Consider the following 22,423-nt stretch of genomic DNA (forward strand, 5'->3'; position numbering starts at 1 on the left):
TCCCAGATTGGTGATATATCTACATATATGCACACCATATTTTAAAATCCTAATAAAGTGATGTAATACAATACATAAATAGGAATAGATCTTATTCATGACCATTTTAAATAACAGTTGACAGAAGTCTTGGTATATTCTCCATCAGTTGACAGAAATGAAGGGAAACTTCAGGCTTATATGAAACTTCATAAGACATCCACATTTCATACAACCTGCAGTCCATCCAAAAATGGACTGGTCATTCAATCAATACATACATATATGTACCTATAAAATAGATGCAAATTTATTTAGCAAGCTTGTCGAGCTGCAAATCCATGAACTCGGAGATGGCTTCAAGAAATGCAGCTTCACTCATTCCAGGGAGCAAGGAATCCTGAGCTTCACGCACAATCTCCTCAATCACTGATTCTTTGTTTATATTTTCTCTACACATGAGGCTCCCAATAGCAAAGGGGGTGAGACCTCTCTCTACCCCTTTCTTCAGAAGCATAGTGGAGATACGGAGCGTGCGGGCGCTCTCAATAGGAATATCCCACCCATAAAACTTCAGAAGTGCAATATCTTGTTCAGCATCTAAAGAATTTATGTACTCAATGGTGTCAAGAGAATAAGGCTGGCAAGCTTGTGGCCAATAAAGCCAATCAAATGTGCAATCTTCAAACTGCGGACAGAGGAAAGGTTATTATCAGTTAAAGAATAAAAAACCCAAATCAAACCTATATGATCGAAAATATGGTGAGAAAAATACAGGTGTACGGAAATCATTCTGGCAGGTAAAGAAAGAGCACCAACCAACAAAATTTATAAACACACTGCTCCAACTATTTAGATGTAAGATAAGATAAAAGAATAAAAGACCACCCTAGTTTAAGTTGGAAATTTATTAACCCATTAAACAGTCATTTTCAACCTAGATCCAACATGAACCCTATTGCACCCACATGGAGATTAAATGAACATCTGTTAGAATCTACAACCATAGCTTCATAATTCACAGAAAATTATGAAAAGAAGGCAATGGCAAGAACGATGGTGCAAACATTTAAGATATTACTAAGATAGCAAAGCATGAAAGCAAAAACGTATTTACTTACATTCTCAGGAAGGCAGTATCCATGATCAATTGGAATGAGCACAGTCTGACCATCTTCCCCTTTTCTAAACAAAATATTCCCGGCATGCCTGTCGGCATTTGCCATTCTTAGATCAAACACACTAATCTTGTGCACCTCCTCCACGGGGAAACGACTAGGACCCATGTCCTCACAACTTCCATCATTCTTCATGAACATCTGCAATGACCCAATCTTAACATTCTTTAATGAGCCTTCATACCCTTTCGAATAATTAAAGCCTTTGTGCAAGCACCTAACCAAAACTGTGGGAGGCACGCCAGCAAAGCCAATAGCCTCTCTTGATAAGTTGCGAGGCCCGCCCTTGGGATGATCCAATACGTATGCTGCAACTTCCCTCAGGGCTCCTTCTCCCACCCTTGTTCCCCTTTTCAAACCTTCACCATCCGGAGATACGGCCAAGCCATGGGGATTGTTCACTGCATTAGGCTCCTCATCAATAGGCTTGAAAACAGAAATAAACTCTTGGGAAGGATCTTGCATGAAATAAGTTCCTCCAGTCCCCTCAGAGGATCTTATAGGTTGATTGCCCTTCTGCAAACCATTAAATGTAGAGTTAAACATGTCCCATACATAAGAGGGAACTTTAACCTTGGGATTGACAATAATTGGTTCCAACAAGAAATCTGGATTTCGAAAAGCCGACTCCCAGGTTACAACTGGAACCCCCTCGGGTCGGTGGTTGGCTACTCCATTGACTCCTTCTCTTGTTTCATCAGAAACTGGTGCCACAACTGAAAGCTCCAAATCTTTGTCAAAATGTTTAGCTCTAACCTTTGCAGATTTCTGAACCACCAGGTGAATAACATCATCATTGTTCTTACAAATATCATCAATAAGCCTCTGGTCATCAAGCTTTTCACCGTTGCAGAAAAGTTCTTGATCCTCAGGATCATAACCTTTCCCCTTTTTCAAAATCCGTTGCTTCAGGTACCCGACCTTTCGATGTCGATCAACATGGAAATCAAATTCCTTCCCACAAATGGTCTTAACAGTGATATGCAAAAGATCAGAAAGTCTAAGAACCAAATGCAAAACATTCTCACCAGTGATACCATAGTCCTTAATGAGAGTATCGTTCCGGGCCAATTCCCTGCCTTCGAAAACAAGCTTTTGCTTCTTTACCACGAATCCATTGCATGTTTGGATCCTAAGCTTCACTGAAGCAATCGAATCCGACTCTAAAACACGCAGAGGAATCACGGAGCCGGAAACCCGGAGATATAACATGATTGATTCGCTAGAAAAATGCCCCAGGTGGCTTTCAAAAAACCCAGCAGCAGAATTTACCGACTCTTTCCGAATCGGACTCAGAGCAACATCAGCAACAGACATTTTTCAAATACTTCAACTTTTTCTTTCAAACCCCCCAAAATGAAAAAACCAGGACCTCTTTGTTTCTGTTGCCTACTGATATTCAAATTGGCCCTACACAATCAAGGCCCCTAGATCACATTGATCAAATACCCAGATGCTAAAAATAAAAAAAAATAAAAAAAAAAAACAAGACCCAAAAACCAAAATCTGTACAGCAGATTGACAGAGCCAAACAAAAGGGAAAAAATCGAAAATCCCCAGAAAGAAATGAAATTTAAATAGAATTCCAAATCCCCGGGATTCAAGAGAAACCCTTTGCACGAAGCCAGATGCCTAAATCAAAGAAAAATGTAAAAACAAAATCCAACTTCTTCTTGAAGCTCCCACAAAGATTTCAACAATAAAAAAACCAGTCTAATTTTGTAAATTGAAAAGTTGGGGTCTTGAGGGTAATGGAAAAACTCTCATAGAAAGAATTAGGGCAGAGAATTGCAATTTGGAGGAGAGAGTGGATTCTTACCTTACGGGAAAGAATCAAATGAAATGGGCAAAGGAAATGGGCTTAAATTGCATGACCAACAAGTGTGGCGATTAATTGCCGAGTAATTGAGCCGAGTTTTTTCACTTTCCGAGAATGGGATGTAAAAATTCGGGGTCTTCTAAAGCTCCCGCGATATTCTCCCCCGAGTTTTTCTGGTCCGAAAATTATGTCGTCGATAAGAGAGAGAGAGTGAAAGACTGAAAGAAAAGCGAAGAGAGAGAGGAGGGGACGGTATTATAGCCGTTGGCTTTATATAAATGGTTTGACCCAACGGCTATAACGGGAGGTGTTTCGTTTTTAAAATACAGGTGTAAATTGTTACAGGTGTAAATTGTAATATCCAAATATTGTTACAGTTTTCTTTTCTTCTTTTTTCTTTTCTGGATTAATAAAATCACTTATGAAAAATTAAAAATAATACAAATTAAGCCAAAAGGGCTTTACTTAGATAAGTACATGAACCATGTTAACGTTAAATACTTCCAAAAACACTTGCATCTATATATGTTAGTCTCTCCACACATCCTTCTGCGTCTGCGAGAGGTTTTTTTTAAAATACCAGAAAATGGTGAAACTTTAAAAATACTAGAAAATACCATTGATTAATGCAAACATTAAGAATTGAAATTATTAATTAAATAAAGATAATATGGTAAATTCATAATTTTTCATATTAAAAAAATTAAAATGTAAAAAATATATATTAAATAATAAATTCTTTTTTATGAAACACAACTATCTATTATATTTTTAAAATTTTAAATAAATAAATAAAACCCTCTAACAAACGCAAAAGCATATACAGAAAGACTAGTTAATATAAATAAATATATATATATATGCTTTTGGATAAGCGTTGTTTCATTGATGTAGCTCCAAGAGAATATTATATATATCAGAAAATTTTAAATTTACAAGTTCTTTTTTTTTAAAAGATGCCACGTACGTACATTAGTGCCAATATATAATTTGAAATTATTTACCCCAACAAAAAATATAATTTGAAATTAAGTGGTTGGTTTTTTGTATAATTGCTCCACATGTCCACTGCACTGCACACACACGTGTATTTTCATCAACATAAAGCTGAAGAATAAAGCATGCCGACCAATTTGTCTCCATCTACAGCTTAGCAATTTTGGTACAAAGATTAAGGATTTAATAACAATTAATTAAAGTTAACTTATCAACTTGCACATGCATTGAGGTTCACACCCCTTCCCCCTCCTTTAATTATGTCCTTGTTAAATGTTAATTAAGCATTTGGGTTGAAGGACCAAGTTGATCTCCACTGCACTTGAAAAGGGTCCCCAATCTACATTACATATCTGCAAAAGTAGTCGGCACTCTCTTCATTTTTAATTTCAATCGTATCTTGATGTTTTATTTTGTCTCATATTTACATATATTTAAATAATTTGAAGCCATTTTATAAGTTAGAATGCAATAAAAAAAAGTGATATTCAGTAAATCTAGCCTCTAAAGACTAAAGAGGGCTCTTCCTCAAAAGATTTGGTAGAGTACATTGAACATGGGCTTCACTTTCCAATGAATGTATTGGAGTGGCTTTAAGCTGAGTTCATCATTAAGATCTGCTTATTTGGGGTGTAACTGACTTGATAAGATTGAGCATAATTTGCACATAATTTTACACAATATATATATATATATATTATGTTTAAAATTAAATTTTGCATCACACTTAATATAAAACATATAATACTATTTTACCTGCTTAGTTTGATTCATTTTAATTTCAACCGTTCTGAATTTTCATCAAAAGATGTAAAAGCGATTTGTATACTTTGTTGTGCAAATATTTTGCCCCTGAATTATAGAACATCATTATGGTCTGTCATGCAATGAAAAGGCTTGATGTGTGGACCTTTTCTTTTCCTAATTTTCTTTTTTCTTTTTTGACAAATGCAAATTGTAGTGGCTGCATTATTTTGATAAACAAAAAATTAAAATAAAAAAATAATTAAAGGTGGTAGGACGATAATGCTTTATATCATGGCCCTTCATGTGCAAGACAACCCTACATCCCATACTCATCATAAGCATACATAAATTTATATCAAAAGCAAACTCAAAATGCCAATAATTATTGTACCAAGTATGAGTTGTAGTTTTTCGGCATAAAAAAAAAATTAAAAATACAGAAAATTGCATTTGTAAAATTAAAAACAAAAATAAACTGCAATTTGTTTATATAAATGGCGGGAAAGGGGGAGCTCATGGGAAACCTTATGAGGACGTCCACACCATAGTCCTACTCATTAGAAAGTAGCGCGAATGTAAGTGTACAACCGACTTTCTCAGACGCTCCACCACCTCTTGAAGTGGCCGTTGTGGGTGAAAGACCGTTAACATGGTCGGCTAGCAATCGGACACGTGATCACTCCAGATAGGCTGTAATTTATGAAACATTCTGCCCAATGCTTTACGTTTCAATTTTCTAATATGGTAGTACCCTCTGATTTCCCATTGAAGGAAAAAAAACAAAAAAACAAAAATTCAGATCAGTTAATAGATTATCACGTGACTTGCACATGATCGCAAAAGTCTTGATTTACCATGGACTCACATATACGGAATAATGATTTTAGACCTCCATAATTATTTTTTTGATTTTGATTTTAGAAAAAGGCTATGTGTTGTAACAATCGTGGTGCTCTTTTCAGTGCATTTTTCTGGTTTTAAATTTTTTTTTTTTAATGATAACATAAGTAGTAGGATATAGAATAAATCATTCCAGAACATGGGCATGGGGTATACAAAATACATCCAGTATCGGAAATGATTTAAGTACATCCATCCAACTTATTCCTCAGCCATTTCATGAAGAAGCCAAGCAAACCTTGGAAGTGAGAACCTTGCACTTTAGAAAACACCATTCTCTTCTTAGGTTGATATTTAAATAGCCCTCTTGCAAACCACCACAAAATACTATCGAAATGTCCCCCAGCCCCAGGTAAAGATTCGACAGCCTGCATCACTTCATCAATCGAAGGTGCAGTGCTACTCTCAACTGCCTCAACAAGGCCATCACTCCCTTGTGCCAAGGTCGCAGCACCTCTCAGTTGTGACAATGTTGCATCACGTCTCCATTGTGATAATGCCCTCACACTTCCTTTGTCATTCCCATCTTTCTTAGCTTGTATGACAAGTTGTTCAGCTCTCCTTTCCCCCCTCCCAGATGAACCCTGTAGGTTGAGTGGTTTCGACTGAGACGACATTCTTTTCAGTAGCAAGTACACATCAGTAATAGGGTTTAGTAACTATGATAACTAGAAAGATGGAAATAAAAAATCGAGTAACATATAGAGTGATCACATTCGTAGAAAACTTAACTTGGAACTGTCAAAAAACACCAATAGGGACCAATAGTCGCCTTCAGAAATATGCAAAAGCACGAAATGTAGCGTAAGGAAGAAATGAATTACCTGTAGAGCTTTGAGAAAACATGTTTTATCTGCTGATGTTCATCAACCTCAGCTACCTTGTGTCTCTGGATATTTAAAATAAAAAGAAAATAGTAGGACATCCCTTCATCATCATATACATTATGTTGCTTTTTTGTGGTCAAAATCATACATTACGTTATTCCGAGACATAATTTCAGTGATGGGATTTCCATGGTCATAAGAACAGTTGATGTAAAAAAATTCAGTTTTATAATGACGCAGAAGACCAAATACCAGATACAATATTCCACAATGATAAAAAAAACGATCACCACCCAACTATAAACGAATGTTGGTAGATGCTTTGAGTTCCAAGTTCCGTACGAAGTTATTAATATGCATCAAGGGAAATCTTCTTTATTTTTTTAAAACATTATATAAGGGCTTTGTTACATACAAAATGTAATAGAATCCCAACTTACAATATTAGTGCTATTGATTAAAACAAAACACACAAGAAATGTGAAGGAAATCTACGGTGTGAAACATAGTTCAAGCTCGAACCAACCATTGCCCATGAGATCTACAGAACGAACAGTTGAATGCAAGGTCTTGATCATATATATGTCTTCCTTTTTTTTCAACAACAATTTGAAACATGGTGATACAAAAGATATTGAACATGGCGAGGTGCTTTGCAAGTGCCAGTCTTGACATGACAAAAGTCATGGTTCCCTAAATGAACCAAATACTCTGTCCTACACAAATGAAATGGCAGCGGCGGACTCGCAATTTTTAAGCCTCATAATTTAAACAATTTTCTTAGTGAATATGCAACACCACCGTCATCACCTTTGTCCATTCTAAAAGAGAATGCCATAATCTCCTCTTCCGAACGCCTATTTAAGACATAGATAGTCTCACCTACAACCACGGCCCTCCCATGAAAAGGAGTATAAGTAGAAGTGATAACTTCAAAATGATTCCATTCTTTTCCCTTTCTACTCTCATGAAAAGCAAGGACTTTGGAATTCCAGTTGTACATGTTGGCACAATGAAAACAAAATAACACCATAACAAACGGCATAAGATGGAAAAGGAGGCATTGGCTCCCAAACCTCCAGATTGGAATCATATCTCTCAAAGCATGGATCATCCGGATATCTGGACCAGTGTGGAAAGGCAAGATAATACAATTTCCCATTAGCAGACACAACATTTGCCATTGGTTTAGTTGCTATGGTAGGAGGAATCGATGGAATTACTGCCCTAGTCTCCGTGTCAAAAACATATCCTCCCAATGATCTAGCGGGGGAGGGCCAAGAACTTTCATCGTGAGTGTCCTGTTGAAGTAGATATATTTTGGAGGAGATACTCGCACTCTGAAGGAAATACATATTCGAGAACTTGGCTAGAGGTTCAAGAAGTGGAGCTGCTTCTCGGCCCATATCATCATCAAAAACTTCTCCTGTACATCTGCGTTTGAACTTTACTTCATATATTGCCTCCTTGTATCGGCCCTCACAAAAAGACACCACTAAAAACATAGACCTAGCTTTCCCCGGATTTACCGTCATTGATGCATGCTCCCCCGTGGGCCTGCCAGCAACCACCGTGGGATTTGGACGACTAGTACTAGCTTTCTGGATTTTCGATAACTTGTCATGGATCTCATCTTCCCGCCGTGAAGCCATCCTCATCAAAACCTGGTCCGAGGTCACCGAAGCTTTGGATTCATTATTCCGACGCTCCATGATATATACTAGATGATGTAGCAAGGAGATTAGAACAAGGAGTTTAGAAGAAGAGAAAGAGAGATTAGGGTTAGGGCTAAGAAGAGAGACAAACTTTAAAAGAGATCACTCAGGGGCAGATAATTTCATAATTTCTCAATTACAAAGCATGTATTGATAATGACCTAATTAATATTGCTACAGGAAAGCAATCCTAAAACCTGTAGAAACCGGAAAGTAATTCTAAACAGTTGATTTTTTTCAATGGATATTTTTACACCCAATAACAATTGAAATACACAAAATTTATTTTTTGCCCATTTTACCCTCTCCTCCACCAATAATAAGGCGATCTCCAACTCATGAGGCCAAACCCAAAATATCCCAAATTTTAGCCCAAATGCTCTCCCAGCTCAAAAAAATGAAGGGGCCAAAATTTGGAAAATATCCAAACTTTAAGTCAAATAGCAGTCCAGCTATTGTTGGGGCCCAAAAAAAAATCGGTGAACCCCACTGAGTGCTAACGCAGCCATGTGCAAGGGAGTCAGAATGGGGTTTGAGCTGCAATGGCTGTGGGCTGACTAAAGCAGTCAGCGTGAGTGTTGCGACATGGTCATGTTGCCGTTGGAATCTAACGACAACAATTTAAACTTTGTTTTATATATTATATATTATAATCTATATATATAAAGCAAAATGCAAAGAATGGTGAAACATTCAAAATACCAGAAAATGCCCTTGGTTAATGCAAACATTAAGAATTGAAATTATTAATTAAATGAGGATAATATGGTAAATTCATAATTTTTCGTATTAAAAAATTAAAATTAAAAGAAAATTCCCTATTTTTATGGAACACAAATAGCCATTATCTTTTTTAATTCTAAGATAAATTTAAATTTTTTTTAAAAAAAACCTCTCGCATGCGCGGAAGCGCGTGCAGAGAGGCTAGTAGTAACTTAAATCAACGATCTAGATTAAATATAAATTATTTTAACAGTAAAAAAAAAAAAAAATTCAATGATCAAAATAATATTTTAAATAATATGTTTTGAATTTCATTGTTATATGAATTTTCTTAAGTTGCAATACCTTTTTTAGTATGTTGGACTGGGATTTCTTAAGTTGCAATACCTTTTTCACTGTACTTGGTCTCTTGTCCCACGGGAGCTGGCTCTGCTGATGGCTTTGCAATCCCACATCGGATGGGATAACCAGTACTGCCCGGTCTACATAATAACATGTGTTTAGGGGTAGAAAATTGGACAGGTTGAAGGCTTAGAACCACCATGAAATCAATAACTATTATTCTGGTGCAAAGACAAAAGCAAGTAACAAGGGATTTAAATGCTCAGCTGGGTGTCTTCTTTAGTATGTATGTGATTGTGAAGAGCTGAGAAATACAAATGCAACAACACAAAATGCATGACACAGAGTTTAATGGGGATGGTTTTGTTCATACAACATACCTGGACAACTTACCAAATGCTATCTAAAGGGTATATGGTTGGTTGAGTTTTGCTTTGTTTGCTTAGAAATAATTATGACCACACATGCCTGCCTTTCTTGGAAGAGATTTACTGGCTCTATCCATTCCATTACTATTCATTGGTTCCTCTTCCTCTAAATCGTGAAATTATGAGAGAATCCCAGTTCACCATTATCTATTTTAATTGGTTTATTCTTATCAAACTTTATAGTTTCAGTGAAAACATTTTGACTGAGAACTGAATGGCTGGTCCCAGTTTTCTGAGGTTCTGGAGAGCCTGTGAGGTTGACATTGAATAAGCTTTGAGTCATGGTGGGGTGGATTTGAGGCTAAGGCAAATGTCATGCTTGTTGACTGTAATCTTTAGACATTGGCAGATAAGATTTTCAGAATCTACTTTCCTTTATATTTTGCATCTACTGGCTGGCAGGCAGGGCCTTGGCCCAAGCAAGTTCATATTGCAGTCTCAGACCCCATATGAGATTAAAAATATGTTGGCCTTTGTTTGGCTCCATGGAAGTTTAATTTTTGCCCCTCCCTGGTATATTCAATAATGGCCTTGTTTATCAAAAGACCTGCTAGTGTAGTGATTTGGTTCGAGTCCTAGCATCCGTGTAGTGTGTATGAGTTTAATATGATATCGCCCTTTTCAATAAAAGAGGTCTTCAAAAATAAAAAATAAAAAAATTGCCTTGTTTGAAAATTTACTTGTACCCATGCTTTTTGGATGGGTCTTGTAACCAATATTGAATAATCAACCATTACACAAATTTTCAATTCACCACTAGTGGGTTATAGCTCAGTTGGTTAAGTTATTCCACCTCCATCAATGTGGGCAGAGATTCAAAATCCATAAGCACCCAATAATAAAAGAAATTCAATTCACCTTGCAAAAGCAAATACATTAAAGTTTCTCTCCCTGTCTTCGTATTTTCTTGAAGTGATAGATAACAACACAAAGTTGCTTTCCAGTCATGAGTCACACAATACTAACACTAAAATTGCAGAGAAATTTTACTTCTGAAATTTTGGTATTTTCTTCTGACAAATTTTCAAGAAACAAGGCAAAGAAAGGGAATCTGCAATGGCCATTGGCGTGGGGCTTGGCCTTGAGCTCTCCGTTGTAGTTTTCTAACGGAGCAGGCCATTTTGATTTTGCAGTCGAATTAACATTTTGCCATTGCAGGCTTGTTGGCCATATTGTTTGAATTAATGTTCGTGTTGATGTGCTTAAAAATTATAATGTTATATATCATTCTTTTTATACAAATAATATTAGGCGAGGAGGATATAGAATATAGAACCTCGGATGTAAGAGTAACGTTACATATCACTTCTGATTGCTAAATTAACGACGACAAAAAAAAAAAAAAGGAAAAAAAAAAAGTGGCATTTGCATATGATGGTGGCTAAGTGGCAAATATTTGCAGCCGTTATGTTTTTTTCATCCTTTTCCCCTTTAAGCGTGATTTTATAAGTTTGTAGATAGATTTATTGTGGTATAATTGTTAGAAAATGAATGGTAACTTTGGAAAGCCCCGGGGCAAATGAAAATATGCAAAAAGAAAGGAAAGAATAAATTCTTTTTTATGTTTTACACAAGCGCCTGGCAGAAAAGAGTTGGGGTTAAAGACAATTGACATGTCTCGATTTTGGTTTATTAATCCTATTAGTTAAAACACTCATCTCTTCAGCAGATTAAGTGCACTACACAAACTACTCAACAAGACGAAAAAACAAATACGTGCAATGATAAATAAGTGAGCTGGGCATCTCTCATTGATGATGATAAATAAGAATTTAGCTAAAAATATAAGAAAGCTATTTTGGGAGCTCTCTAAAAAATTTCAACTCCAACCATACTCCCTAATTTAGAGAGTCATAAATGCTATAACTCTTTTTTGATTGGTCAATCTCCTTTTGATTTGGAGAGTCCTAATTGTTTTTAAAATATAGTACAGCTACCCGACTATACTCGTTTTTAAATTTTTTTAAAAAAAATAGTATAGCCGCTCGGCTTTACATTTTTGACACGTGGCGCATAGGCTGTAAGTGTAGCCGGGCGGAGATACTCAATTTTTTTCTAATTATTTTTAAAAAGAGTATAGCCAGGCGGCTTTACTGTTTTGACGCGTGGCGGCTAGGCGCTAGGCGGATCTTTTTTAAATATATATAAATAGTATAGCCGCGCGGCTATACCATTTTTAGTTTCTAAAAAAATCCAGTAAAGCCGTGTGGCTATACCTATTTTGACACGTGCGTTGGGCAGTTCCCTTTTGTTTTTTTATAAATAGTATAGCCGGGCGGCTATACTCGATTTTTTAATTAAAAAACGTAAAGCCGAGCAGCTATAACCGTTTTTATAAATTTTTTTAAAAATAGTATAGCCGCGGCGTTACCATATTTAACACTTAGCGCCTAGCGCTAGGTAGGTCCTTTTTCTAATATATATAAATAGTATATCCGCCAGGCTATACTTGTTGTTTTTAATTTTTTTTTAAATCGGCTATACTGATTTTGACACATGGGCACCAAATCACTGGGCGGGTCTTTTTTTTTTATTTTTATAATAAATAGTATAACCACTCGGCATACTCAATATTTTAAATTAAAAAAATAGTATAAACAGCCGGCTATACTCGATTCTTTATAAAGAAAGATACAAGTGTGCGGAAATCATTCTGGCAGGTAAAGAAAGAGCACCAACCAACAAAATTCATAAAATCAAAGAATAAAAGACCACCCTAGTTTAAGTTGAAAATTTATTAACCCATTAGACAGTCATTTTCAACCTAGATCCAACATGAACCCTATTGCACCCACATGGAGATTAAATGAACATCTGTGACTGGACTGGATGTTAGAATCTACAACCATAGCTTCATAATTCACAGAAAATCATGAAAAGTAGGCAACGGCAAGAACGCTGGTTCGAACATTTAAGATATTACTAAGATAGCAAAGCATGAAAGCAAGAACGCATTTACTTACATTCTCAGGTGGGCAGTATCCATGATCAATTGGAATGGGCAGAGTCTGACCATCTTCCCCTTTTCTAAACAAAGTATTCCCGGCATGCCACTCGGCATTTGCCATTCTTAGATCAAACACACTAATCTTGTGCACCTCCTCCACGGGGAAACGACTAGGAACCATCTCCTCACAACTTCCATCATTCTTCATGAACATCTGCAATGACCCAATCTTAACATTCTTTAATGAGCCTTCATACCCTTTCGAATAATTAAAGCCTTTGTGCAAGCACTTAACCAAAACTGTAGGAGGCACGCCAGCAAAGCCAATAGCCTCGCTTGATAAGTTGCAAGGCCCGCCCTTGGGATGATCTAATATGCATGCTGCAACTTCCCTCAGGGCTCCTTCTCCCACCCTTGTTCCCCTTTTCAAACCTTCACCATCCTGAGATACGGCCAAGCCATGGGGATTGTTCCCGGCATTAGGCTTGGGATAATATGTATGCTTAACTATTGCGTTGCTTATTAAAAAGAAAGTCCATGCCTTTAAAGCCCATTTAAGCTCAATGAGGCAAGCATTTAAGCCCATGGTTTAGAACCCAAGGTTGGGACTTTCAACTCACTTAACTGCCCCTTTACCCGCCAAAACCCTCGTCTCTGACCAGACTCTAAAACAATGGCGATCAATCTTCTTCTTGTTACTTTGCTCTGCATTCTCATCTCAACCGTTGTTTCACAGCCTGGCTCTCCTCCATTTCCTCAAGAACTCATCAATGCCATCATCGGCCCCACTCCTTCACCTTCTTCTTCTTCAATCCCTCCAACCCCAACACCCTCAATCCCACAGACTCCTCTTGTCCCTGCTCTCTTTGTCATCGGCGACTCCTCTGTCGACTGTGGCAACAACAATTTCCTTGGAACTTTCGCTCGTGCTGACCACCTTCCCTACGGTCGAGATTTCGATACCCACCAACCCACTGGGAGGTTCTGTAATGGCAGAATCCCTGTTGATTATCTTGGTAAATGTTGCTTCTTTAAACACCCTTTTCTTGCTCTGATGGGTTGTTTCTGTGTTCTTGGTTCTTTTCATGTCGATGATTTTTCTGGTTGGCTCTTTTTGTCTTTCACGTCAGAATTCTTGTTTAATTTTCCAAGAAATGTAGAGGTTCAGTGAAGCTTTTGGTTTTCTTGGAACCCCCAAAATGGAAGAAATCTAAAGTTCACGGATTTTACCAACCAATTTCTTCATTTCTTGAAGGATTGAGTTCTGAATCTGTTTTCTTGAACCAGAATTCAGGATAAAATCTAAATTTTGAATGTTGAGAATCTGTAGCATGTTTCTTTCAATGGCGTGTGTGTTTGATGAAACTGGCTTAGTTATTAAACTCTCTCATAAGGGTTTTTTTTGTGGAATTTTTGTATCAGCACTTCGTCTCGGGCTGCCTTTTGTACCGAGTTATCTTGGGCAGAATGGAAGAGTGGAAGGTATGATTCAGGGATTGAATTATGCATCAGCTGGTGCTGGAATCATATTCACCAGTGGTTCGGAATTGGTATGTTTCAAATTTTCCCCTTAGCTGATTGATAATATTGCACCAGAAAGTAACAGAAATGTATTAATTTTGATATTGAACCAGAAGGCTTTTAAGCCTTTCAATTGCTGTTAGCTTTGCAATAAAAGCTCTTCATTTAATATGGTTTGATTGGGTATTTAAGGCTTCTTGATTTTGAATGACTTCGACTCTGCTGGGCTATTCCAACTATCAACCGTTACTAATGTAAAGTTTTCTACAGGGTCAACATGTTTCCTTCACCCAGCAAGTTCAGCAGTTTACAGATACCTACCAGCAGTTTATATTAAGTTTGGGCGAGCAAGCTGCTATTGATCTCATCTCGAATTCAGTGCTTTACATTTCAATTGGAATCAATGACTATATACATTACTATTTGCGTAATGTATCTAACGTGCAAAATCTGTATCTACCGTGGAGTTTCAATCAGTTTTTAGCATCTACATTGAGGCAGGAAATTAAGGTGATCTCCTGACCCTACTGATTTAACATATTCTCGTCTTTATATAATGATGGTTTCTAAAATAGCTTCCCAATACGGAGTCTAACTGATTACTTAGAGATCTTGGTTTACTTTGATGGTGCAGAACTTGTACAGCATAAATGTCATGAAGGTGGTTGTGATAGGGCTGGCACCTATAGGCTGCGCTCCTCACTACTTATCTCAGTACAGAATGAAGGATGGACAGTGTGTTGAGGAGATAAACGACACGGTGATGGAGTTCAACTTTTTGATGAGGTATATGATTGAGGAGCTACGTGAAGAGCTTCCTGATTCCAACATCATCTTCTGTGATGTGTTTGAAGGTTCGATGGATATAATAAAAAACTCTGAACATCATGGTGAGAGGTTTTCTAAATTTCTTTTTCCCCCGTTACCAAATCTGTTAGTGGTGTCCACATCTAATGCAGTGTGAATTATGATCATATTCAGGTTTGAATGCCACAGCTGATGCTTGCTGTGGGTTGGGGGAGTACAAGGGTTTTGTCATGTGCTTATCACCAGAAATGGCTTGCAGTAATGCTTCTAACCATATCTGGTGGGATCAATTCCATCCAACTGATGCAGTCAATGCCATCCTGGCTGACAATGTGTGGAATGGCCTGCACACAAAAATGTGCTATCCCATGAACTTGGAGGAAATGGTAGCGTTTGACTCCTAAAGATTGGATGGAGAATCTGAGGAAATAGTTGTATGCTATATAAACAGAGATTCGACGGAGAAGACTAAAGTGTATCATGCAAGCATGTCACCCCTGCTTGGAAACATGACTGAGATTGTGAATTTGATGTTACATTTCACTGTAGAGGTGAAATTGCCAAATTGTTGCCTGATGTCTGTAGGCAAATAAAAGTGCATTGTAATTTTGTGTTTTTCTGGTTTATGCAATGAGATCCAATTTAGAGGTAGTTGCTAGTTTCATCTTCAATGTCTCGTCTCAGCACAAAACTAGGAAAAGCACTTGTGATATCCCTGCAATGAATATCAACTTCAATTTAGCTTGTGTTGATCATAAATTTACAGGATGGCAACCAAATTGAAATTGAAAAATAGATATTGTTTTGAGTTTTTTTATTCAGTACAAATCGTTTTGAGGTTTTCACTGGTTGATACGTGAAAAGTATCAGATGAAAAACAGAAGGCTGGGACTATAAGCAAAAGAGGAATTACTTCAGGTATGGAACTGTCATGTTCTTCAATAAGGACGGATTTCGATCCACGAGTTCCCTCCACTCTTCCAGATCAATCTTTCCATCTCCATTTAAATCTGCTTCCTCAAATGTCTATGGAGTTTCAAATCAAAAGATGTACTCAGTTGACACATGACTAGGCGGATTACATGTAGCACCATCTTGCAAGCCTTACCTTATCAATAATGGCTTCCACAATGTCATCACAGAGGATCAAGTCTGACTCCTTGAGAAGCGCCAAAACCATCTCTTTCACCTTCAAACACTACTTCAATTAAATGCTTGGATTTGAAATAAGCTTTAATGGATCTTCTCAAGGTGTCTATGTTAATCATTGCGTTAAAAAAATAATGATTGCCTATGTTTAGGACATGACAAGAACTAGGATTTGAAAGTGACCCTTTACCTCTTCACGTTCGATGAAGCCCGTCTGCCATATATCGTATAACTGAAATGCAACTGCCACATATTCTGTCAAAGTTTTAGTATAATCTTTACACATATAAGCCGGTTCAAATAAAAATGTACAGGATTGCTTACATGCAGCTTTTTCTGCTTGGGGTGCTTCTGGGTGGAACACATTTAGACATCGAATAAACTCTTCAAATTCTATTACCCCGTCATGTTTCGAGTCAAACATATAGAAGATCTATTAGGATAAGCAAGGTCAAGATAAGTTGTCCCCCAAAAACCACAGAGAATGTAAGAATGGCAGTAAAAAAGATCAGCATTCCAAATTTTAAGAAAAGCTACAAGTTACAATTTAAGTGTTACTTTCTTTCCCAAGTGCCAAAAGACTCAAAACCGACTTCAGGAAGCTCACCCTATCTGCAAATAGACTTTTTTTTTTGCTGTTCCTGAATAAACCTAGCTGAAACTCTTCCTGCAAACGAAGTGTAGAATGATAACATAACACCAAATAATAGCTTTATAATATGTTCAAGCTTCATGTATCAATTCGAAACTAGGACCGATTTTTCAGTAATGGAACAGCAAGATGTTCAGCTACATGTAAACTTACTTTGCTTATAAGCCCATCATCAACTATAGAATTGCTTAGCTTCCTGAACAACTCATACAGAGTTTTAATATCAGTTATCTTAACTGCAAATACCAAAAATATAAGTTATCAGAGTCATGAGGCGAAACCTAAAACAGAAAACGGCACCATAAAACAAGTAAATGAAAACAAAATGAAGCTTACAACATGTTTGAGCAGCAAGAACATCTGCATTGGCACATTGACGCCGCTGCTTCATCCAGACACAGCCCATCCAATCAATCTATGTGAACAAAAATTGTATTCTTTGAGGAGAGTAAGTATATATATATATATATATATATATATATATCATATCATAAGTGTTATCCAATAGAAGGTATATAGCTTTCAATGTGAGAGCCTGTTGGGTTTTTGTAGTTGCCTTTAAAGAGGGTTAAGTTAAGGTCACATTTATAACTTCATAACCGTCACAATTGTTTTCACGAGGAAGCATGTTCCAGCAGAACATTTTTTCGTATTGTTTCTCTCAGACCCTAGAAAAACTAGAAAAAGGTTTTACCTTCGAAACTTACTTTTTAAGCTAAGGTCAGGCGATCGCCAATGACTATTTGGTCTATTTTGTTGGGGGAAGTTCTGAGTCTCGAATCCGAATTTAAATCTTATAAACAACAGTTGTTAGTCAAATGAAAAATTAAATAAATCTGAGGCTAAGGTCCATTCACTATTTTGTATGGTCCATGTTGAAATAAATTGCTGGTTAATTGTATGATGATGTTCCGTGTACGAGGACGTAGATGCTAATTTGACACACCGAATAATTCTATAACATCTGCTTACAGAATTGGTGTGTTCCCTCGGTGGGTTTCCGTGATGGACTTAATATCTTCATGTTCTAACTTCTACAATTTGGAGGAATTTGAAACTTGTGATAAGCAGGTGCACATGCCTTGACTGAAGATTTAGACTCTAAAAAAATATATATTCCATAATCACGGCCATGGTTTCTTCTATATGAATTTGGAATCTGGTTCTTATTTTTCCTGGTAGAAGCAGCTAGGAATGGAAACTTATTCAGTTGAGGACATAAAGTTCCTCTTTAAGACATTCCTATGATAAGTTAAATATTGGCAGAAATTTGGAGGTATTGGGCAGAAAACTTGTCAATCTTAAGAAATGTCTACGTAGAGCATCAGTGAATCAACCACTGATTGATGTGAGTTTCACAATAAATCAACAAATCAACCATTGATTGATGTGAGTTTCGCAATAAATTGCATTATAGCTTTTTCGAGCATGTAATTAACGAATTCTTAGCAAACTTTAGAAAGAACAGAAAAACATGTTGCAAAGTAGAGTTGTACCAAATTCGGGTATTTTCCACCTGAACAGAAAAAATTGCTCCAACGACAAAAAGAAAAAGAAAAAGAAAAAGAAAATATGTTGCAATTGCCACACAAGTAATGCTATTTAGACACTTAAGGTGGTCAGCTAATGTGGTCAATTTTGTGTGTCTAAATAGCATTACTCTTCACGAGACGAGAGTTTGGAAACAATGATCCTGCCAAATAAAGGGGGAAAGGGGGGAATATTATAAACATTATAAACTAAAATTTACACTTTGTGTACAAATTAAACAGTTAAATTACATAATACATTGAACCACTAGAGTGTTTGCTGAGTGAGGCCTTTATTACCGAAAACTTTGTAGAAAACATACCACGCGATGCTTGATCTCAATTGGGGCTATGCTAAGGGGTGCAGCCTCAATATTTTGTTTGGTTCCTTTCCTCTTCTATGTGCCATGCTTTACACAGGCTGCTTACTTGATGTGTCCGTCATCTGAGGCGAAAAACGTCGGCACTGTCTATCTTTGTAATACTATTATATCTAATCTCGAACTTCAGTGTTGAGCACAAAGCTGGGAAATTGTATGGTTATGTCCCTAGAAAATTGAAACCAAATTTAGAACCATGTAACTTTGAGGAAATGTGTTCTGGATTAGCACATTGAGTTAGTTGAAATTAAGAAAGCAATTTTCATTTTGGAGCCTTGGAAAGAGCAGAGAGTTATATAAGTTGTGCCTTCTGAGACAACTAGGATTCTGCATTGTTAAACTCTTTAGCAAATGAGATTTCTTGTTTCAATGTATTGTCATCTGCTAACTATATTTAACCAATCACAATCAAATTAAGCAAACATCGACGCAAGAAACGAGTGCTGGTGAGATTAATAGCCTTTTGGGACTCACTTTAGATATGGAAGAGTCATATTCTTTATTAGAGATGGATGCTTTGCTACAAATTCTTTCCACTCTTCTTGATCGATTTTCCCGTCCCCTTTTAAATCTGCCTCCACCATTGTCTTTAGAGAAACGCAAGGAATGGTTAGATAGAACAATGAGTAACACAGAACATATATAACAAGGTGTAGAATAATCAAAACCTTATCTACAATTGATTCAATAACATCATCGGAAAGTTCCAGATCTGATTCACTCAATAGGGCTGACACCATCTCCTTCACCTGCCATGGAAACATTACCCACAACATGCATAGAGAGGTAGAAAGCATCAGAATTGCAGAAGTTTCTTTCTTTAATAGATAAATAAAAGATGTGGAAATATAAAACTGATTATATTTTGTTCAAGCTACAGTTGATACTAACGAAATACTATGGGACATCTTGATATAGCCTACATATAATGAGCATGGGAGAATTACAATAACACATGAAAACTTTGTTCACATACATTGACAATGCCATTTAACTTGATCTAAAAAAGATGCATAGCTTAATCATTAACCAATAGCAAAAGTAAGAACAGTCAAGCACAATAGTTGTGCTCAATTAACTACAATACGGAAAAGTGACCAAGATGAAATTGCGGGGATTCACCTCATCACGCTCAATGTAGCCAGTCTGTCGTAGATCATACAATCTGAATGCAACTGCAAAGAATATACTTTAAGAGTTTAGTGATCATAAATATGCTGGATTTTGTAGTTGAAAATAGCACAAAGAGAAGGAAATCATGATCTTCAGTCATGACAAATACATCATACATGATATTTTTTCTGCTTCGGAAGCATTTGGGTGAAAAATACTTAATGACCGAACAAACTCTCCAAATTCAATAACCCCATTACGCTTGATGTCAAACAAGTCAAATACCTGCAATGAGAATATGCACATTGTTAGAAAAACATCACAAATTCTCAATTGGGTTCAGTTTCTTATTTTGAATATAATTCTTGTGGAAAGTTTCTTATTGTTTACTTTACATATCTCTGCTACATGGTTTGCGTTATTTGTATTGGCTAAAAGCCTGGTTTTCTTTTTCTTTTTGTATGAAAGGTCAAAGTTCATAAAATCCTCACACACTTGACTGTAGCATGCAGCATTTGATCCAAAGTACAAATTCACAAACACAAACTTGAAGAAAATTAAGTAATAATATAGGTTGCACTCACCCTATCCGCAAAAAGATTCTGTTTACTGCTGCTCTGAAATAGTGCAAGTTGGAATTCTTCCTGTTCATATCATGTCAAAGATTTAGTGCAAGCCATCTTAAGAAAATGAAAGAGTTAAGATTCTATTTTGAGTCTGCAACAATTTCAGATTGCAGATCAAACACTAAGCCATCTCAAGTAATATGTCAGAAGATTGAAAATGCAACCTCAGCTAGAAATACCTTGTGTAGAAGAAGACCGTCTTTAATTATGGAACTGCTTAGTTTCTTAAACAGATCATACAAGGCCTCCACTTCATTTACTGTAACTGTTAAATAATTGAAGCACCAAAATTTAGAAATTTGAGCTTAATCCATACAAACACTAGCAATTAGCAAAGCAAATACACAAAAAATTTCAAACAGTAAGCATATGGTGAGTCAGTGATGGTGGTACTATGTGGTGAACCTTGCATCTATGCAACCATCACAGCAGGTGAAAGAGGGAGGAATTCTATGATAACATAATAAAAAGAAGCTAACTAACATTAATAGTAAAGTAATAAATATCAGGCAATAGCACCGCAGTAGCAGAGTTTGTGTTTTGGCAGCTGCAATATTGCCTAGCATGACCAAGGTGCCAGAAAGGACATGGCACTGCCTTGGAAGAACTTTAACATGTGAATATAAAGGCGCAGACATAGTATATACTTCCTCCTCCCAACTCACAAAGCGAGAGGTTAGAAGAGGAAGGACAATCAGTAATAGAAAACTACATGCACAGCACGGTATCAACACGATGGCTTCATGTACAATGCCAGAAATAATTATTGGAGCATGCAGGCAACTCGATCAACATAAATTTGTTAAAGTTCCACAACAAGTGAAAAACTGTGTCAAGTAATTCGAGCAACTATCGAGTCTACTACTTACAAGCAGTTTCTGAAGCAAGAATAGTAGGGTCCTCATACCCAAGTCTATGTCTATCAACTTTGGAACTCATCAAGCAAAAGCAGTGCAGGAAACGACGCATGGTCCAATATAAGATTATCAGATGTTTGATCTGCCAGAATCCAACGAAAAATGCATCAAATTAATAGGTATTATGAGCAGCAATTTCATCCCATCCCAGCCGAGAAAGGATAATACCACCAAGAAAATGGAGACTGAGCCACAAACTTTCCAAGCTGAAATAAAAAATTAAACTACGGTCATGATTGACCTTTAAACAATCAATTTAGGATCAAATCCAGCAAATGTAGACAATATTTTAGACACCCATCTGCGCAAAATGGGTGTCAATAGTTAGTTAGTAAGCACTGTTTCATAGCCAGGGTCCATAGCAAATGGTCATGATCTGGATACCAGTACTTTTTGGTGGGAATAAAATATATCAATTATCAATGGCATACTGCAACCATTTGTACAGGGATTACTAGATGAGATCTATCCAGCAATAAAAATTGAAAAAAAGCACTAATAATAGAACTGTTCCATTAATCCATGAAACAAAAAAACAAAGTTTGTACCTTGCAGAGCCAAGCTGCAAAAACATTCAGAAAAAGTCAACCTGCAGAGCAAAACAGCAGTGTCTGCTTTCATATCAAGATTTCCACCCTCCAAACTCAAGCAAAAACAAACTATTTCCAAAATCTCATTCCACCTTTCTGAAAAACAATGAAAATGAAAGAAACCCAACATCTACCTAAGTTGACCTCAGCCAGCACACAACAGCAGCATGCAAATTAAACCAGTTTCCCCCACCTCCCCACTAAAACTCCCAAAAGATAAAAAAAAGGAAAGTAACACTAGAAAAAAGAGATATATGACAGAGAAAGAAGTGTAGATTTTGTTTGGGTTTGAGAAAACTGACCTGGGTTAGTGGGTGTTGGTGCTCTTAAGCTTTAAAGGGAGTTGATGATGATAAAGCTATGCACTTTCCTTCAAAACTAAATCTTCCATTTTTTAGTCTCCTTTGACACAGAACTAGTCCATCTTTCTTCCATTTTTTATTGGCATATTCTGCTCCTGACTTTGGTGTCAGATGATATTAAAATATTCAAGCAATCGCTTTCTGCTACCATCATTTTCTCAATTTGCCTCCATTAT

The 22,423-nt window shown here is 36.7% G+C and overlaps 5 protein-coding genes across 11 annotated transcripts; 1 reads left to right on the forward strand and 4 right to left on the reverse strand.

The window, feature by feature from the left end:
* LOC18776494 (phosphatidylinositol 4-kinase gamma 2) lies at positions 67 to 3,223 on the reverse strand. Its single transcript, XM_020564581.1, has 2 exons — positions 1,101 to 3,223; positions 67 to 667 (listed from the first exon to the last, which is right to left on the reverse strand). The coding sequence occupies exons 1-2, from the start codon at positions 2,472 to 2,474 to the stop codon at positions 290 to 292; spliced, it is 1,752 nt and encodes a 583-aa protein (XP_020420170.1). The 5' UTR covers positions 2,475 to 3,223; the 3' UTR covers positions 67 to 289.
* Positions 12,525 to 13,187, reverse strand: LOC109949351 (phosphatidylinositol 4-kinase gamma 2-like). Its single transcript, XM_020564764.1, has one exon. The coding sequence runs from the start codon at positions 13,185 to 13,187 to the stop codon at positions 12,525 to 12,527; it is 663 nt and encodes a 220-aa protein (XP_020420353.1).
* Positions 13,204 to 15,359, forward strand: LOC18777379 (GDSL esterase/lipase At1g71691). The gene is made up of 5 exons (XM_020564202.1): positions 13,204 to 13,617; positions 14,024 to 14,151; positions 14,393 to 14,632; positions 14,757 to 15,012; positions 15,104 to 15,359. Exons 1-5 carry the CDS (start codon positions 13,275 to 13,277, stop codon positions 15,331 to 15,333), a joined length of 1,197 nt encoding a protein of 398 aa, XP_020419791.1. The 5' UTR covers positions 13,204 to 13,274; the 3' UTR covers positions 15,334 to 15,359.
* LOC18777673 (calcineurin B-like protein 7) lies at positions 15,360 to 17,508 on the reverse strand. The gene is made up of 9 exons (XM_007209776.2): positions 17,438 to 17,508; positions 17,067 to 17,145; positions 16,884 to 16,966; positions 16,686 to 16,745; positions 16,403 to 16,511; positions 16,269 to 16,321; positions 16,038 to 16,118; positions 15,843 to 15,955; positions 15,360 to 15,644 (listed from the first exon to the last, which is right to left on the reverse strand). Exons 2-9 carry the CDS (start codon positions 17,134 to 17,136, stop codon positions 15,572 to 15,574), a joined length of 642 nt encoding a protein of 213 aa, XP_007209838.1. The 5' UTR covers positions 17,137 to 17,145; positions 17,438 to 17,508; the 3' UTR covers positions 15,360 to 15,571.
* Positions 18,419 to 22,349, reverse strand: LOC18776665 (calcineurin B-like protein 7). 7 transcript variants are annotated; one of them, XM_020564208.1, is made up of 11 exons: positions 22,188 to 22,349; positions 21,844 to 21,884; positions 21,464 to 21,501; positions 21,248 to 21,377; positions 20,558 to 20,643; positions 20,337 to 20,396; positions 19,929 to 20,037; positions 19,762 to 19,814; positions 19,308 to 19,388; positions 19,114 to 19,226; positions 18,419 to 18,807 (listed from the first exon to the last, which is right to left on the reverse strand). In XM_020564208.1, exons 4-11 carry the CDS (start codon positions 21,345 to 21,347, stop codon positions 18,753 to 18,755), a joined length of 657 nt encoding a protein of 218 aa, XP_020419797.1. In that variant the 5' UTR covers positions 21,348 to 21,377; positions 21,464 to 21,501; positions 21,844 to 21,884; positions 22,188 to 22,349; the 3' UTR covers positions 18,419 to 18,752. The 7 variants fall into 7 exon arrangements, with proteins under 7 accessions (XP_020419797.1, XP_020419799.1, XP_020419795.1 ...); XM_020564210.1 differs by lacking the exon at positions 22,188 to 22,349 and adding an exon at positions 22,020 to 22,177; XM_020564206.1 differs by lacking the exon at positions 21,464 to 21,501 and having other exon boundaries at positions 22,188 to 22,348.

This window comes from Prunus persica, chromosome G5 (assembly GCF_000346465.2).
Source record: "Prunus persica cultivar Lovell chromosome G5, Prunus_persica_NCBIv2, whole genome shotgun sequence".
NCBI lineage: Eukaryota > Viridiplantae > Streptophyta > Magnoliopsida > Rosales > Rosaceae > Prunus > Prunus persica.

What these genes read in the sequence shown, in the direction of transcription:
- LOC18776494 (XM_020564581.1), bottom strand. Translation starts at nt 2,474, where the DNA reads ATGTCTGTTGCTGATGTTGCTCTGAGTCCGATTCGGAAAGAGTCGGTA. An exon ending in GATACTGCCTTCCTGAGAAT is followed by an intron (nt 668 to 1,100) that starts GTAAGTAAATAC and finishes CTCTGTCCGCAG; the next exon opens with TTTGAAGATTGCACATTTGA.
- LOC109949351 (XM_020564764.1), bottom strand. Translation starts at nt 13,187, where the DNA reads ATGGGCTTAAATGCTTGCCTCATTGAGCTTAAATGGGCTTTAAAGGCA.
- LOC18777379 (XM_020564202.1), top strand. Translation starts at nt 13,275, where the DNA reads ATGGCGATCAATCTTCTTCTTGTTACTTTGCTCTGCATTCTCATCTCA. An exon ending in CATTGAGGCAGGAAATTAAG is followed by an intron (nt 14,633 to 14,756) that starts GTGATCTCCTGA and finishes TTGATGGTGCAG; the next exon opens with AACTTGTACAGCATAAATGT. An exon ending in AAAAAACTCTGAACATCATG is followed by an intron (nt 15,013 to 15,103) that starts GTGAGAGGTTTT and finishes GATCATATTCAG; the next exon opens with GTTTGAATGCCACAGCTGAT.
- LOC18777673 (XM_007209776.2), bottom strand. Translation starts at nt 17,136, where the DNA reads ATGGGCTGTGTCTGGATGAAGCAGCGGCGTCAATGTGCCAATGCAGAT. An exon ending in ATGATGGGCTTATAAGCAAA is followed by an intron (nt 16,746 to 16,883) that starts GTAAGTTTACAT and finishes CTTCGTTTGCAG; the next exon opens with GAAGAGTTTCAGCTAGGTTT. An exon ending in CCAAGCAGAAAAAGCTGCAT is followed by an intron (nt 16,322 to 16,402) that starts GTAAGCAATCCT and finishes AATATGTGGCAG; the next exon opens with TTGCATTTCAGTTATACGAT.
- LOC18776665 (XM_020564205.1), bottom strand. Translation starts at nt 22,015, where the DNA reads ATGTTGGGTTTCTTTCATTTTCATTGTTTTTCAGAAAGGTGGAATGAG. An exon ending in TCTTGCTTCAGAAACTGCTT is followed by an intron (nt 20,644 to 21,247) that starts GTAAGTAGTAGA and finishes ATTATTTAACAG; the next exon opens with TTACAGTAAATGAAGTGGAG. An exon ending in ATGACTCTTCCATATCTAAA is followed by an intron (nt 18,808 to 19,113) that starts GTGAGTCCCAAA and finishes TCAATTTTCTAG; the next exon opens with GGACATAACCATACAATTTC.